At 42.5% G+C, this 14,435-nt stretch overlaps 5 protein-coding genes across 5 annotated transcripts; 2 read left to right on the plus strand and 3 right to left on the minus strand.

The window, feature by feature from the left end:
* Positions 1–1,719: 1,719 nt before the first annotated feature.
* On the minus strand, positions 1,720–2,797 carry EAF02_010431 (uncharacterized protein; the record flags this gene model as incomplete). The annotated part of the gene is made up of 2 exons (XM_038906479.1): positions 1,720–2,710; positions 2,784–2,797. 2 exons carry the CDS (start codon positions 2,795–2,797, stop codon positions 1,720–1,722), a joined length of 1,005 nt encoding a protein of 334 aa, XP_038753743.1.
* A 4,609-nt stretch (positions 2,798–7,406) lies between these two features.
* On the minus strand, positions 7,407–9,587 carry EAF02_010432 (uncharacterized protein). Its single transcript, XM_038906480.1, has 2 exons — positions 9,141–9,587; positions 7,407–9,089 (listed from the first exon to the last, which is right to left on the minus strand). The coding sequence occupies exons 1-2, from the start codon at positions 9,411–9,413 to the stop codon at positions 7,644–7,646; spliced, it is 1,719 nt and encodes a 572-aa protein (XP_038753744.1). The 5' UTR covers positions 9,414–9,587; the 3' UTR covers positions 7,407–7,643.
* Positions 9,588–10,195: 608 nt separating this feature from the next.
* EAF02_010433 (uncharacterized protein) lies at positions 10,196–11,986 on the plus strand (the record flags this gene model as incomplete). The annotated part of the gene is made up of 3 exons (XM_038906481.1): positions 10,196–10,436; positions 10,485–11,871; positions 11,929–11,986. The coding sequence occupies 3 exons, from the start codon at positions 10,196–10,198 to the stop codon at positions 11,984–11,986; spliced, it is 1,686 nt and encodes a 561-aa protein (XP_038753745.1).
* Positions 11,987–12,600: 614 nt separating this feature from the next.
* On the plus strand, positions 12,601–13,835 carry EAF02_010434 (uncharacterized protein). Its single transcript, XM_038906482.1, has 3 exons — positions 12,601–12,872; positions 12,941–13,302; positions 13,414–13,835. Exons 1-3 carry the CDS (start codon positions 12,718–12,720, stop codon positions 13,665–13,667), a joined length of 771 nt encoding a protein of 256 aa, XP_038753746.1. The 5' UTR covers positions 12,601–12,717; the 3' UTR covers positions 13,668–13,835.
* A 126-nt stretch (positions 13,836–13,961) lies between these two features.
* EAF02_010435 (uncharacterized protein) lies at positions 13,962–14,294 on the minus strand (the record flags this gene model as incomplete). The annotated part of the gene is made up of 1 exon (XM_038906483.1): positions 13,962–14,294. The coding sequence occupies one exon, from the start codon at positions 14,292–14,294 to the stop codon at positions 13,962–13,964; it is 333 nt and encodes a 110-aa protein (XP_038753747.1).
* Between the last annotated feature and the right edge of the window lie 141 nt (positions 14,295–14,435).

A 14,435-nucleotide genomic window follows, 5' to 3' on the forward strand; every position in this document is an offset into this window, starting at 1 on the left:
TGATGGCAAGAGGGAATCTATTAAGTATATCGAACCGTTGATGCTACGATTCTCAGGGCTACCCCTATATCTCATTAAGAAGTTTCCTAACATCTTCTCCGATAACCCGAACAACGTTCCTAAATCAGCCAACGAACAGCCGCTACCCCTCTATGCACTGTGATTGCTACCCATAATCGATTAAATTCTACTCTCTTTCTTCTTCCCCGCTCGATTCACACTTCTTCCAGTTTAAAGCTAAGGCTGATGTATTCTGGAACTAGAGCAGCAGTTTAAATACCAAGTTCCGGAAATGCTTCCAATAGGACTGATTACTCTTCATGATCTCCTACCAAATTTCTCATTACAATCACCCTCGAGCTTTTTTAGTCTGAGCACAAGTACTGAGATGCTAGGAATAACAGAGCAGAGTATGGGATTGAAATTGGTTGCTAGACTTTTGCAGTTTTGTTGGATCCAAGACTTAAAGTTGCCCCTCTGTAACTTCAAATTTCCTATTTCATTACAGTTGACAGCAAGGATCCAATACAATGGACTATCAAAGCCAAAGACAAAACCATGGGATAGACAGTATCTTATTGTTCCTTGTTGTTTGGGATCCAGTATTCACAGGCCAATGCTGGCCAGCCATCCCCGTCTATGGTCGTCTAGCCGACCTTCTATCAGGTATAACTCGAATACATCATCTTTGATGACTTCATCTCAACAATACTTTCTTAACATTCTTAACAACAATCTGAGTCTACCTTGAGGTCAGATTCTTACAGAACTTTTGCAAACATCTCGAACTGAAATCCTGAAACTTTGGACATTACTGCTGTGAGAATGTCAACTTACCATCAATCATAATTGACACGCAATTAAGGTACAGATCTTCTCTCCCCTGAACTTTTATTAGCATGGAAAAATCTCAACTAACTATCTTTTGTACAAGTTAGCCAACACCACTCTTCAAAGTTCCAAGTCGCAGCAATCAAAACACCCAGTGGTCACCTTCATTGCTGATTTCCCTTCGGTACTTATAATTGCGCTATGTTGCCTTTCCTTCACCACGACTCTTGAGATATTCTCAAACCCCTTGCTGAATTGCGGTCCTTGGAGAAGTATCTTTTATTGCAAATTGGCATGATGCCATAAATTTTGCGAAGCATCTCGGTCAGCATTGGTCTGAGTCTGATCACGTACTTAGAATGCTTTCTTCAAAAAAGACTAAGCTTACTGTTGTTTAATTTAATGAGACCAAGTTTAAATGCATTATCTCCTCCTACTTCTATTTAAGAGGTGCCAAAATCCTTTCCAAATCTGCCACGACTTCGGGGAATTATGGAAGCATTTGCTTCGGATTTATGGGATTGCCATCATACAATCATCACAGCACACTTTTAGGGAAAGAAATTGTACGTTTGAAATCAAGTATGTATTGGTTCTTTAGGTCTTCAGCTAATAGTATTGCTAGCTCATTGACCAAAATAGTCTTAGAGAAGATGCAAAAACCGATCGCATCCAACGCACCAATTTCAAAACATTCTACGACCACAAACGGTGATACAAGCCATTAGTCGTTAATGTAACAAAGCAAGACCCTAGCCATTGTATTTTGGGAAATCACAAATATGTCGAATAAATCTCAAAGCTGCGAGATGTTAGTGAAGACACGAGATATTTGGCAAGAGAGTGAATCATGTACCTTGGAAAAGAACGGAAAGAACTCAAGGTAGTTCACCAGTGATTACGATAGATGAAAGAGGCAAGGACCTTGTCTGGAAATTTCGACTCCTGTCGCATCATTAGATTTACCTTCGCCAACGACTCAAGGATGCCAGCTTGATGAGTTAAGGTGGTAACGTCATTGAATAGTATACCGATAGCCTGTGCACCGATAAAATGGAGACCGCCATACATGACCATTATGGTCATCTCAGTGCGTGGTGATCGGCTAGGTCTAGCGTAATGAATGTCTGCGAACACAAATTCAATTTGGAGAGTGTCGGAAAGTGTTGGATCGACTTGCTCAGTCTCAACGACCACAGTTTCAAGTAAAGGTAGGTTGCGAATAACTCGGGTAACAGCCTGGAAATTGTCGTGAAATTCCTGCATAGGCAGGCAAATGTTACGAATCATAGAGAGCTCTCCAGGATTCAAAAGGGCCCCGACATAATCGAGGGGAGGCGTCTGAAAGTTGAGAAGAGATACAAAATCGATGATGTCGACGGCTGGATTCACCATCACGCCCTTCTTAGTGCCATGGTACTTGCTCGCATCAAGCTGAAACATTGGTCTATAGATGCCAACCATGGCAGATACAGCAGCTTTACAAGTGTATAAAAGTCTTGGGCGCGTGGCTCCGATGACTCTATACTGGTCAGCATCAGGGTGTGTGGCAACATCGACATTTTCCTCGACGATTGAGATAAAACGAGAACATTTCAACGATGCCATAACCCAAATTTTGTTTTGCAATTCGGTAGGAAGTTCGGGAAACAATGAAAAGTTTGTGGCGACTTGCTTGCGAGCTACTGCTTGAACTACCGCGAAATTTTGGCTCAATGGCTTATTTCTAACGGACTTCACTTCAAGGTTGAGCCAGTTAAGTTGCATCAATGGCTTTTCACCGACGAACTTTCTTGTAAGCGCAAGATCAAGCCACGCAGCGTTTTCAAAATCGGCGACACTTGCGAGTGGCATGTTGGCAAACCAGGTCATGTTATTGCTACTCAGCAAGTTAGCGTGATCTATCAAACATAGTGCCGAAATCGGCGCCGCTTTGAACTGAAAGTACTTACTGAGTAGAAGACATGACGTTTTTAGGCAGTGGTATATGGAGAAAGAGGATTCGATTTTATGTCTTAACTTGGTATTGAGAATTGACTATGCTGGGTTCTGAGGGCCGATAAGAACGACCAAGGGATTTCAGATTTGATATCCTGTTGTTTTGTAAGTAATTGTTCAGTCTGGAAATTCCCGCTGTGTGCAGGATAGAGATCACTTACGGGTCAAAAATCAGAAGATATTCGCAAGTTTGCTTCTGGTGCCAAGGAAAGGACGCAGAGACGAAGACGCCGAAAATCTGTTTCAATGTAAGTAAATATTCGATTCCAAGAGGCGTTCGAGAAAGCAGAGGCAACAGCAAACACTTACTGATCGTAGATCGAGAAAACTTGGTAGGTTGGTCCTGGCGACAGAGAACGGCCGCAGAAGCCTGTTGTCGGCGAATTACCAACGCCCAAGTGGTCTTTATTCAATAAAGGACGACAGAGAAGGCACAAAGTATTGGTTTCAAACTGTTATGGAGTAAGCAGACGTTCAATTCTTTAAGAAGTCGCCGGAATGGAAGAGGAATACAACGGCACTTACAAATCGAATTTATTAGAGGAAAATAAGAAGGTTGAAATTAAAAAGCTAGTCTGAGAGTTAGCTATGCGACCTTCGATCTTGGTGCGCTATACATGAATGTTGAACGGGAAAGATAGGACTCGAATGAAAAGGGACAAGTGATAGAGGCATGTGTTTCAAGCTGAAGAAATATGAAGGAGAGAAACACGATCATCAAGATCCCATGTAGGTGAAATATATGAGAGAATCAGATTGTGCGATATCTGAGAAAGGATGGTACAAGACATGATGGCAGCAAACGTGAAGATATGTTTTTGAAGAGAATATCGAGAGCCATGTATGACTTTGGGATTCTGGAGAGGGTGTAATGGTGATGGGAATAAGGAATTTGAGGAGAACGGGAGTGGTGCAGAATGTGGAAGCAAGTAACCCTCATATCAGTTCAAAGGTTTGACTCACTCAATGGTAAACATGCGATCTTGATCAACAAGAATGGTGTATGAGAAAATCCTGTTGCCACGAAAGTTAGCATTGATGGTCTCTAGGTTGGCAAAGCAGGTTCTTCGCTGAAATGGTAGGATAGAAGAGTCGCGGCATTGACCATGAAAATGACGGAGATGCTGAGGATTACTTACTTTGGATGATTGACACTTGGAATTGTCTGTTTGGAAGGCCTGTGAAAAATCGTGAGTTTTGATAGATCGAAGTTTGCTTTCTGTGTTGGAATGGGATATCGAGTAACTTTGATTTCAAGGAAAATTGAAGAGAATGCAAGTGTATTCTTTTATATAATGGCTTTGAAGTACTCACAATAGAATCAAAAGCAGATTAATTTTCTCGCAAAGCGACAAGTATCAAAAAAGAGTGTGATTGGTATTGTCGTTCCTGGAAGTGTATTGTGCAAATTCTTCTCAAAAGTTGGTATTGTGTTCGAAAGTGGTTATTGTGGTTATTGTGCGAAAGAACAATAAGCTTGAAGTATTATAATCAGGTTGCTAGACAGCAACAAGGCCCGACCACCACAACCTTAACCGAGCGAATAGCTGTTCGAGAAAGTCAGGGCTTTCAACGTCAGGTTTTCTTGTAGCCTTGTTCTGCTTGTTATGAGGACATGGGAAGTGCCTTGATGTTATAATGTTCGTGGTAGCAGTAAGGAATGGTATGAACTGGAAATGTTGATGAACCAAAAATTAGTAAAATGTGCTTCATGGATCTTCAACTATACCTTATCACACCAACTGATTTCTTCTCCAATTCACTTATCCTCTTCGAGCTTTGAGATTATATCTTACCTAGGTACTCTCACAAGTCTCTCGATCTGCTTGTTATGGCCAGTTGCGTTACTCTGAACTTCTTTATTGCGAAATACCCCAAACCCCATGCACCCTACAACAACTGCAACAACTTCCGTTTCTGGAGTATCCCGGTGCTTTATGAAGTTCTGGTTGAGTCCAAGATACTGAATCCTAGTTCTGGAAAACACACTGCATACCAAATCTGCTTGCGCTTCCCAGATCTTACCGCAAATTTAAAGCTGCACCACGGTAAGTCTCGTTTGACATGTGTCTTTAAAGCATGAAATGTACTTCAAAATAAAGTCCTGTAGTAAGCCTCCTAAGGAACTCTCATGGCATTCGTTATCATAGGCTGACCACATTCTACAATGCAGTCTAAGGATCCCAAAATAAACCACGAAAAAGCAAGTGACTCGGGACACAAATACTGTGAGCTTGGGATAAGTGTCTGGATGAAGCAAAGGTGTAGAGAAGAGAAAGCCCAGCAGATTGTTGATGTCTGAACCAGGTTCGGAAGGAGGCTCAAGCCTTATCAGAACTTGCTCTGGTCGCAATACAAGACCTTGTATCCAGTTGCAGCTTCAAGCAAGAGTACCTTCTTGCAAGCCGTTAGCCTGCTTCTACCTTGTTCCTCGTTGGAGCTACACTGTGAAAGTTGGCAGAGTCAGTCCCTCTGTCAGGCCCGCTCCGCTCTCGGCGCCCCTTGGACATTCCCTGGAAGGGACAGCAGCCCGTCGTCAAGCCATGCTATGCCGATAACTCCAGAATGGCTTCGAAGTAGATAGCAAACAGTCGATAGAGCGTCCGTCGGTTGTCGTTATACATTATAATAATATGGCAAAGTAAAGGTGTGGGATCATATCAGGAAGACGGAAGCCATGTAGAGCTATCACGGCCTCAGAGAGCTTGTTGTTTTTGGGAGAATTTGGAGATACAAGTATCCCTTCTTATAGCTTCTTGAGCCCTTGGTATTTTGTATTCCGAGTACGGAGAATAAGTGCGGTCTCGGAAGGAGATGAAGTGTGGGGTAGGTGTGGGGAATTGGAGTAGAAAGGCGGGGCGAGGTGAGTACTTGGGAAGCGTGAAGAGTGCATTACCCGTTTGGGATGCTTTAGCCAGATATACGAGGGACAGTAGTCGACGTCCTTGTAGCCTTGTAGCTCTGCAGCTACCATGAGATTGTGACACAAGCAAGACCTCTGTTTGGAAACCACACATAAGACTCCGCAGCCCGAAACAAATATACACACCTACCCTTTCCATCTACTGTACATTACCTCTGTATATCTACAATATAGCCAAATCCCCTTCTTTCTCCCTAGCCTCGTCTGCAGACACCGGATCAGCAAGATGCAGGATTCTCAATGTCGGGCATGAGAAACGGGATAACAGACTTTGCTCGATTAACTTTCATCCACGAGATTCAGAGTCCTATTGACTCTAGAGAAATCAGGACTATACCCCGAAAATGAACATCACACAGGGCTTTAAACCCAGTCTTCTGGAGTGTTGCTGGAAGTCACAATTTGATATTGTTACATGAGCAAAATTTACCAAACGCTCCGATACACCACAGATCCTGTCCTTGAAATTTGCCATTACATACAATATCATTTCACACGCCTATTGATTCACCACAAATCCCACACCAAATGCACAATTCTTCTCCCTAGCCCCTCCGTGCACCAAAATTGTAAGCGAAATTTTACCATCATAAGCGATGAACATTAGTAATCTCGCTCATTGTGTTTTACATTTTGATGGTCTTTCGTATCTCCAGAGCTTTACATGTTAATGAATCATTTCTAAAGATTGATATTCATGCTATATGACATCGACAGAGGGCTGTTTACTCCACCTTTGCATCGCTCAAAAATAGCATGAAGGAAAGTTTGAAGAAGAATTGGTCTTTGAAGCTTCATCCACTACAGCATAAAAAATCTATGTAAAGTGCTATGAAGTGCAATATTACGAAGTAATCCATGGCCTCTCATCCACCATATAGTATTTGCACTTCAATCCGGTATATCAAATTCAAATCTAATCCTCTCTTCCATTCTCTCTTCACTCTCATACTCAAACCCAACCCCCCATCTCAAACCCCTCAGCCTTGTCCAAGTTCTAGCACCTCTTAATCAAACCTGAATTTTCAATTCTCATTCCCACAAAGTAAAGTAAAGCAAATCATACATACTGTAGACAAACCTACTTCATAAACTGAAAAGGTAAACAAACAAAACCATACCTATGAAGAAAGAGAGAAATAACTCAAAGTTGAAACTAATCTTATCAAGATGAGAACTATGAGTTTTCGTATCGCAAAGTGAAAGACTGGTGTTATTTCTATGTATAGTATGGATATGGAGAGAGAGTGGAAAGGTGAAGTGAGGTGAAGATTGGGATGGAAGGAGAGCGACGTTATGGTGTGTTCTAGAAAGTGGGTGATGAGATAACTGTGTCCTGATATGCGAGATCTGGTATGTCATAAAGTGAGTAGTGATATAAAAATGACATCTACTTCAATTAGAAACACAGCACAAACAGAGAAGTCAAAGATAATATTATCCAATGGGTAGTAGGTGAGAACAAATGGTCAAGAGATCCATGTCAAAACTTTACAACGGAATAATGTAAATTTGAGGTTAGGATAAGAGAAAGAAAACAAGGGGAAGACACGATTGGGGAGGATAATCTTCAGATAAGGCTTCCATGGTAGGGAAATCGAAATGCGATCTAATCCGGCATATCAATATCTTGTAGGTATCTCTGTTGATTTTTGCACTCGGAATTCTACACTGCAGACTATAGTCCGAGTCGACAAAAGGCTATGACCTATGTCTACGGAACATCGTATCTATGCTCGAGCTAAACCTCCAAGTTGTCCACTTCCTGACCAACGCCGAAGCAGAGTATCACAAACGAATGAACACATGAAGTACTGGCTTGCAATTTCAGGAAAAGTGGTATGTTGTTCAGTCTATTCCCTATTAACACCAGATATCTACACAAGCACACCTATTCCAAGCCCTTCCCAAGTAACTCCTGTCCAATCTCCTTAATCAAACTTTCCTTAGGAAAAGCCTTCGCTTTACCCAGGATGGTCCTTTGGGCGTCCATACTCTTCAATAAATCCACCAACTCTCCATCTTTCGGGGTCCCAAACACCAAATGTCCAAACGCCAATAAGAATCCCTTCAATGCTTCTGGGGATTCTTTTTCTTCTTGTATAGCTTCTAATAAAGATGCAGCAAGTTCTATTTGTTCGCTTTCTGGTAATACTTCTTTGTGATCTTCTATACGGAGACTAGAATTGGCAAATGCCATATTGAAGGCAAGACTTGCGGCTGCGACACGAACGTTATGATGTGCGTCATCAAGCAGCGAGGTTGTGATTAGTTGAACGAGTGGGTTGGTTAGGGCCGGACAGCCGAGAATGTGTTGAGGGTACAAGGGACTTGTGAATAGATTGCAACCTGCTTGAAGTGCGACTAAACGGAGTGAATAGGGACAGTCTTTAAGACTATTGATATGTGAGAATAGTGGTGCAATGGTTTTGTGGTTCTTTTCCTCGGCATAATAACCACTAAGTCTTGGGTCCACAAGAGCACATCGAAGGACATCAACGATTGTAAACAAGATTTCAGTAGGTAATTTAGAGGGAGCTTCTCGTAAAAACCAACTGAAAGCATCCAGATCCGGGAGATGAGTCTGTGCTGCGGGCTTTGATTGTCCCTCTGATACGAAGTGGAGAACCCCTTTGACTGCTGGAACATCAGCAGCAGGTCCCATCTTTGCTTTGAGTTTTTCAAGCGGTGGAACTTTGGTAAAAATAACTGGCAACGTATTTGGTGCACGAAGTGCTGGTAAACGTAAAGACTCATGTGCATGTGGCGGGAACGCCATTTGTATCAGAAGCCCTACATTTCGTTGTAGAGTTGCTACATCCGCTCCCGCCCAACGTTTTTCCTCCTCGCCTTGTAAGTAAGTTGCAAAGAACGGCGTCGCGGTAACACTGTATCTTGTGGCAATCTCATATGACCGGGCAATATCAACTATTATGAAAACGGCTTTGCGTCCTGCATCCTTTGCGAGTTGCTCAAAGACAGGATATAGAGGTTTGCATGGAGCACAACTATGGGAAGTAAAGAAAATAATTGCGCATTTCTTCCTGGCTAGGTTCAAGAGATTATTCAGTTCAGCAGAAGTTTGGGCATGTCGAACCTGTGACATCGATGCTTGCTGTTGTGGATCTTCTGTATTTTGGATGCCCAACAGACCGCCATTGTTCATATTGTTCAAAGTAACATAATCATCGAAATGCGGTTGAATCATTCTGCCAAATGGAGTATTGAGAACAGTTTCCGGGAGGTTCGTAATATGCTCGGGGATTCCCTGGCCAACCAGAAATGTAGCAAAATCGTTCGAAAAGTTATTACAATTGTGTTTCCAGAGATCATACGCCTACATGCAATTAGCTTATGACAAGAGATTTGAAATTGTAGGAGAATTTACCTCAAAGGTGTAGATTTCTTTCAAAGAGTCCAGATATTCCAGAATCACATCCATAGGTAGATCCGTCTTCCCCAACTCTATAATCTGCAATGGTTTACCCAGATGAGTTTCGCCAGGCTTGACAGTTTTGATCCCTCCATCGTAAGTATATTCAATGCCCTCGAAAACAACAGAGGTGTGGTAAATAGCATCAATCTGGACTCCCAACAAAGCTCCTGACAAGTTGCGTGCTAGGCCCTTCGACAGATCATAGACATATAGCTGAACGTTCATTATTCTGTTGCTGTGATTTTTGAGCGTGTTGGGTAGAAAGGGGATGTGCGCAGGTTAGTAGAAGAGAGAGACAGAGAGGAAAGTAGTAGGAAAGAGAAAAGCAAAATAAGAGAAACCAAACTTAGGGTATTTATTGAGGCAGCATCATGAACGATTTCATGTAGGGTATAGTATCTGTTCTATATCATTCTATGAATGAAAGACATAAGATTTATCACCGAAGGCAACTTCGAGCTGACGATGTTTCGGAAACTCGGTCGAAGGGTGTCATTAACATGTTGATAAAGAAACCCCGCCTTTGAGGGTCTCGATTGTGACTAATCACTTTTTACCTCGTACACGTGATCATGCTTTTCACGATAAGCTCCAAACTTAAAATAAAAATCTTTATCATTTAAGGCGTTGATATCTCCACACCTCCACAAGCCCCTTCACTCTAATTAACAACACATCACCTGCAACCAATCACTCATCGCCGCAATCCCAAATTTAGCCACAGCACTCAAATCCAATGCAAGGATAGAAGGCAAAACGTCCCCTATTTCTCATTCCCATTTTCTGCCCTTACTTAAATTTATTCTTATGAAATTAAAAAAGGGAACAGCTTTGTTCTTTTCTCATTCCCTAAAAGTATACCTAAGTAATAGGATCTGGAACTTCACCAATCCTTTCTCTTACCAGACTTTTCACTCGCTTTTTCTTAGTTTATATTTACTTGGCTTGAGCTGGTAATTAGTCTAGGTGGTTAGTTCTACTTATCATTCATAGTCGCTCTTTCGCAGATGCGACGTACTTCTGTCTCTCTCCCATCGAAGAGTACATCACACGACCCTCACGAGAAGTTTGCAAGATATAGTAATTCGGGCGCAAACGAAAGCGCCGCTTCCAAACTGGAGAAATCAAAGAACGCTAGGATGACCCAAAGTCAGCGGTCCAGATACTTGAAGACAGGAGGAATCCTGCTCTTCGTAGTCTTCCTGTTCTATTATCTGTCTCCAAGCGGTACGCAGGTACCAAGCACTGGTATGTCACAATAAAAAAATCTAATATATCATTTTCTAACATAAACAGTTGGAGGTGCTGTCGAAGGTGCTGTCGATACAGTCAAGAGTGGTGGTAATGATGGACAATCTCCATCTGATTCGACTTATGGGACAACGAAGTGCTCGAAATCCTACAGCAAGTCGAAGCCGATTGTTCAATATGCCATCATGATTGATGCTGGAAGTACCGGATCTCGAGTTCACGTATACAAATTTAATAACTGCGGCCCTACACCAGAGTTGGAGTCTGAGGAGTTCAAAATGACTGAGAAGAAAGAGGGCGGCTCCGGATTGAGTTCTTATGGATCTGATGCTGAAGGTGCTGCAAAGAGTCTCGATATGCTTATGGATGTTGCAGTGAAAACTGTCCCTGATGCACTTAAGTCTTGTACTCCTGTGGCTGTCAAAGCTACTGCTGGTTTAAGAAAACTTGGTCCGGAATTGAGCAACAATATCCTCAAGGCTGTTCGTACCAGATTGGAGACTGTCTATCCTTTCGCGGTTGTATCCGACGAAAAGGGTGGAGTCCAAGTTATGGATGGTACTGATGAGGGTGTCTACGCTTGGATCACAACCAACTTCTTACTCGGCAACATTGGAGGCCCAGCTCCTGGAGATACTGCAGCAGTTTTCGATCTTGGTGGAGGTTCGACCCAAGTTGTCTTTGAGCCAAAGTTCAAATTACCCGAGAAGATGGCTGAGGGTGACCATAAATACAAGCTTACATTTGGCGGAAGAGATTTCGAGCTATACCAGCATTCTCACTTGGGATATGGTCTAATGGCAGCCCGTGAAACAATTCACAAGACTCTCATCGATGATATTCACGCAGCCAATCCTTCAGACCTCTCCTGGACCGCATCGCCAATCATCAATCCTTGTATTGCACCAGGCATGAACCGTTCAGTTGATATTGCATTTGACGAGAAACATCCTCTCCGTGCTAAGTTGGGCGAGAAGAATGAATTCGTCATGAAGGGTCCTTCTTCCCCATCCCCAGCTCAATGCCGCAAACTCGCAGAAAAGATGTTGTTTAAAGAAGCCGAATGTAAAGTTGCACCTTGCTCCTTCAATGGTGTTCATCAACCTTCTCTAGAAAAGACCTTCCAACATGAAGACGTCTACACCTTCTCATACTTCTTCGACCGTACCGATCCACTCGGAATGCCAGAATCCTTCACTTTACGAGAGATGCACGATCTTACCAGCCAAGTTTGTGGCGGCGAATCTCACTGGGACATGTTTACTGGTATCCCTGATGCCATAAAGGAGTTGAGAGATAGACCCGAATGGTGTCTTGATTTGAACTTCATGATGGCTTTGTTGCACACTGGTTATGAAATGCCCATTGACAGAGAGGTCAAGATTGCAAAGAAGCTCAAGGGTAATGAGCTTGGATGGTGTCTCGGTGCTAGGTATGTTTTATTCCTCTGTTTTCTCTCCCTTTTAATTCCAAATCTAACAATTAATAGTCTTCCGTTACTTGAGGCTGGCTCCGGTTGGAAATGCCGTGTCAAGGAAATCTCATAGATGATCATGTAATGAGCCTCGAGATATGTATGATTCATGGATGATTGGCGTAATACGGGGATCGACTTTGAAAGATCATTTAAAACTTAGAGGGATCGAAGCTGTTCCTATACAACAGCTTTGATCAAGTAAATAATTCATGACCATTCTATTCTTCTCCCACACATTATGTTATATCTTTACCTTTTGGGACTTATCTTTCATAAGATATCTTTGACGTGAGAAAGAAATCAATTATAATCATTTATACCAATGTCAAATAATCTCCGCATCTCAGAATATGCCAGCCGATCCAGCGTTGAAAACTCGAAAAGGCGATTTAGTTGGGATCCGGGGTTTCTTCCTGGTCATGGACAAGATCCACCGCCAGCAAGAACTAAAATACAAGTGCAATGTATTCTAATTCTTCATATTCACCTCCTGAAACTCCTCAATTCAGGGGTCCATCGGAATCTTTTCGCATACATCTTGAAGAGCTCCTTACTACCGAGAATAGTTCTTGCATCGACGTCGTGATTGCCACTCGGAGGAAGTTTTCACGTGATTACCCCTCGTTTTTGAGCATGCCGACGTCACCGGCAACGTCTGCCCAGCCAAACGGGTGCTACAATATCGAATGTCTATATAAAGAAGCATAATTTCAACGTTAATTTCTTTCTGTTCATTTATCAAAACTATCTTACATTGCAAGCAGAAAATCAATTCCAACCAACTCAATTCATATAGCTAAAATGCAATTACTTGCGTCCCTCACGCTTCTTCTACCAGCATTCATTGAGCTCAGCTCCGCTCTTGTTTTATCCCCAGAATCGTATGATTATGATATTTCTGGATCTGATGGACTACGTACTGAGAAACTCAAGTCCTTGAAAGGAATCAAGAAAACGTCCGTATCTGTTATCCTCAACGTGATTTTAAAATCGTCACCATGCTAACCAACACTTTGATGGCCAGTCTTAAAAAATCATCCATCATCCCCGATGTTCTAGATCCTTTTATCCCAACCTGTTACATTCTTCCCTCTTATTCCCCATCTTCTTCCTCGTCTTCCTCAAAGAAAGTAAAATTGGGCAATAAACTCCGCCCCTCGCAGACTCAATCCGCGCCCTCGATCCAAGTTTTCTGTCCTGGGAAATATCATGTTAAGGGTGGGTTGACTATTATCCTTACAGATCCAGACGCACCTTCGAGAGATGATGATAGCATGTCTGAGATGTGCCATTGGATTGCGAGGATTCCTGAGGCTGTAGTTGGAAGGGAAGGGGTTAGTGGAGAGTGGAGTGGAAGGGAGTTGGAGGAGGTAGGGGTTGTCGATTGTGAGTTTCTCTTCTTTGTCATTCTTATGTTTCTTCTTATCGGGGAGACAAGTTTGCGGGAAAGAAAGAATTTGGTGAAGGAGGATAGAGTAAGCTGACCAGAAGGAATAGATAAAGCACCAGCGCCACCAAAAGGAACAGGAAAACACAGATATGTATTTGTGTTGCTAGAGGGTGATAATGTAGATTTGAAGGAACCCGAGGAGAGGAAACATTGGGGTTTCGAGAAACCAGGGAGTGGGATTAGAGAATGGGCAGAGAGAGAAAATCTGACGGTTGTGGGAGCGAATTTTCTTTATGAAAAGTATCATAGGGAGGGAAAGGGGAATAATTTCAATACTCAGGGGTGGTTTGAGCGGGTTTGAGATGGGCTAGGGTTGTATACATATTTGTTTGCATCATGGGATTTCCTATCATTGGTTGGTAGGATGGTAGCAATTCTTCAGACCTTAATTTCACATCTGTATTTCACATCTGTATATTTCATTACAACAAGAAGTTCACCGTTTGAAGATGCACAATTGATATCACGCGCAAATAAAAAGACTCATGAAGAGAGTAAAACAACGATGTGATTTGACCACCATTCTTAAATAGCCTGCTATTTGAACTTTCCCTGAGAGAACGACGCCAATGAAAAATGAAATGTAACCTCCATTCTAAAACACAATGTGATCGGAACTCCTCCCAAGGAAATAGATAGGAAATGGGATGGGATGGTATTGTTGATACAGAAGCGAAATAGTAAGAAAACTCCTTCCAAAGAAATGAACATGAATGGGAAGATAATGTTGATATGGATCAGGAGCTTGTGGACCAGGCCATCTCGGTGGAGTATATTGCTGTCCAGGATATGTTGGTGCAGGGGAATCATAAGCTTGTGATACTGGGGCGTGCTGTTTGCCAGCTTTGCTCGTGTTGCTGGTTCCTTGCAGCTTCCTATCTCGTTCATATCGCCTTTTGTCTTCATGCTCCGCGGTTCTTCTCGCCATCTCAGCCGCGTCCTATCGATCTCTTCGTTGTTTTTCGTGTTCGTAGTAATTCCCACAGACGTTCTGGAGCTTTGGTTGTTGCAGGTGACCGAAGAAAGCCTTAAGACGTATTGGTCGAGTTGCGGGGTAGAAGTGTCCCCA

The sequence above is a fragment of the Botrytis sinoallii genome, assembly GCF_014898435.1.
Source record: "Botrytis sinoallii strain Bc 23 chromosome Unknown BSIN_025, whole genome shotgun sequence".
In the NCBI taxonomy this organism is placed as follows: Eukaryota; Fungi; Ascomycota; class Leotiomycetes; order Helotiales; family Sclerotiniaceae; genus Botrytis; species Botrytis sinoallii.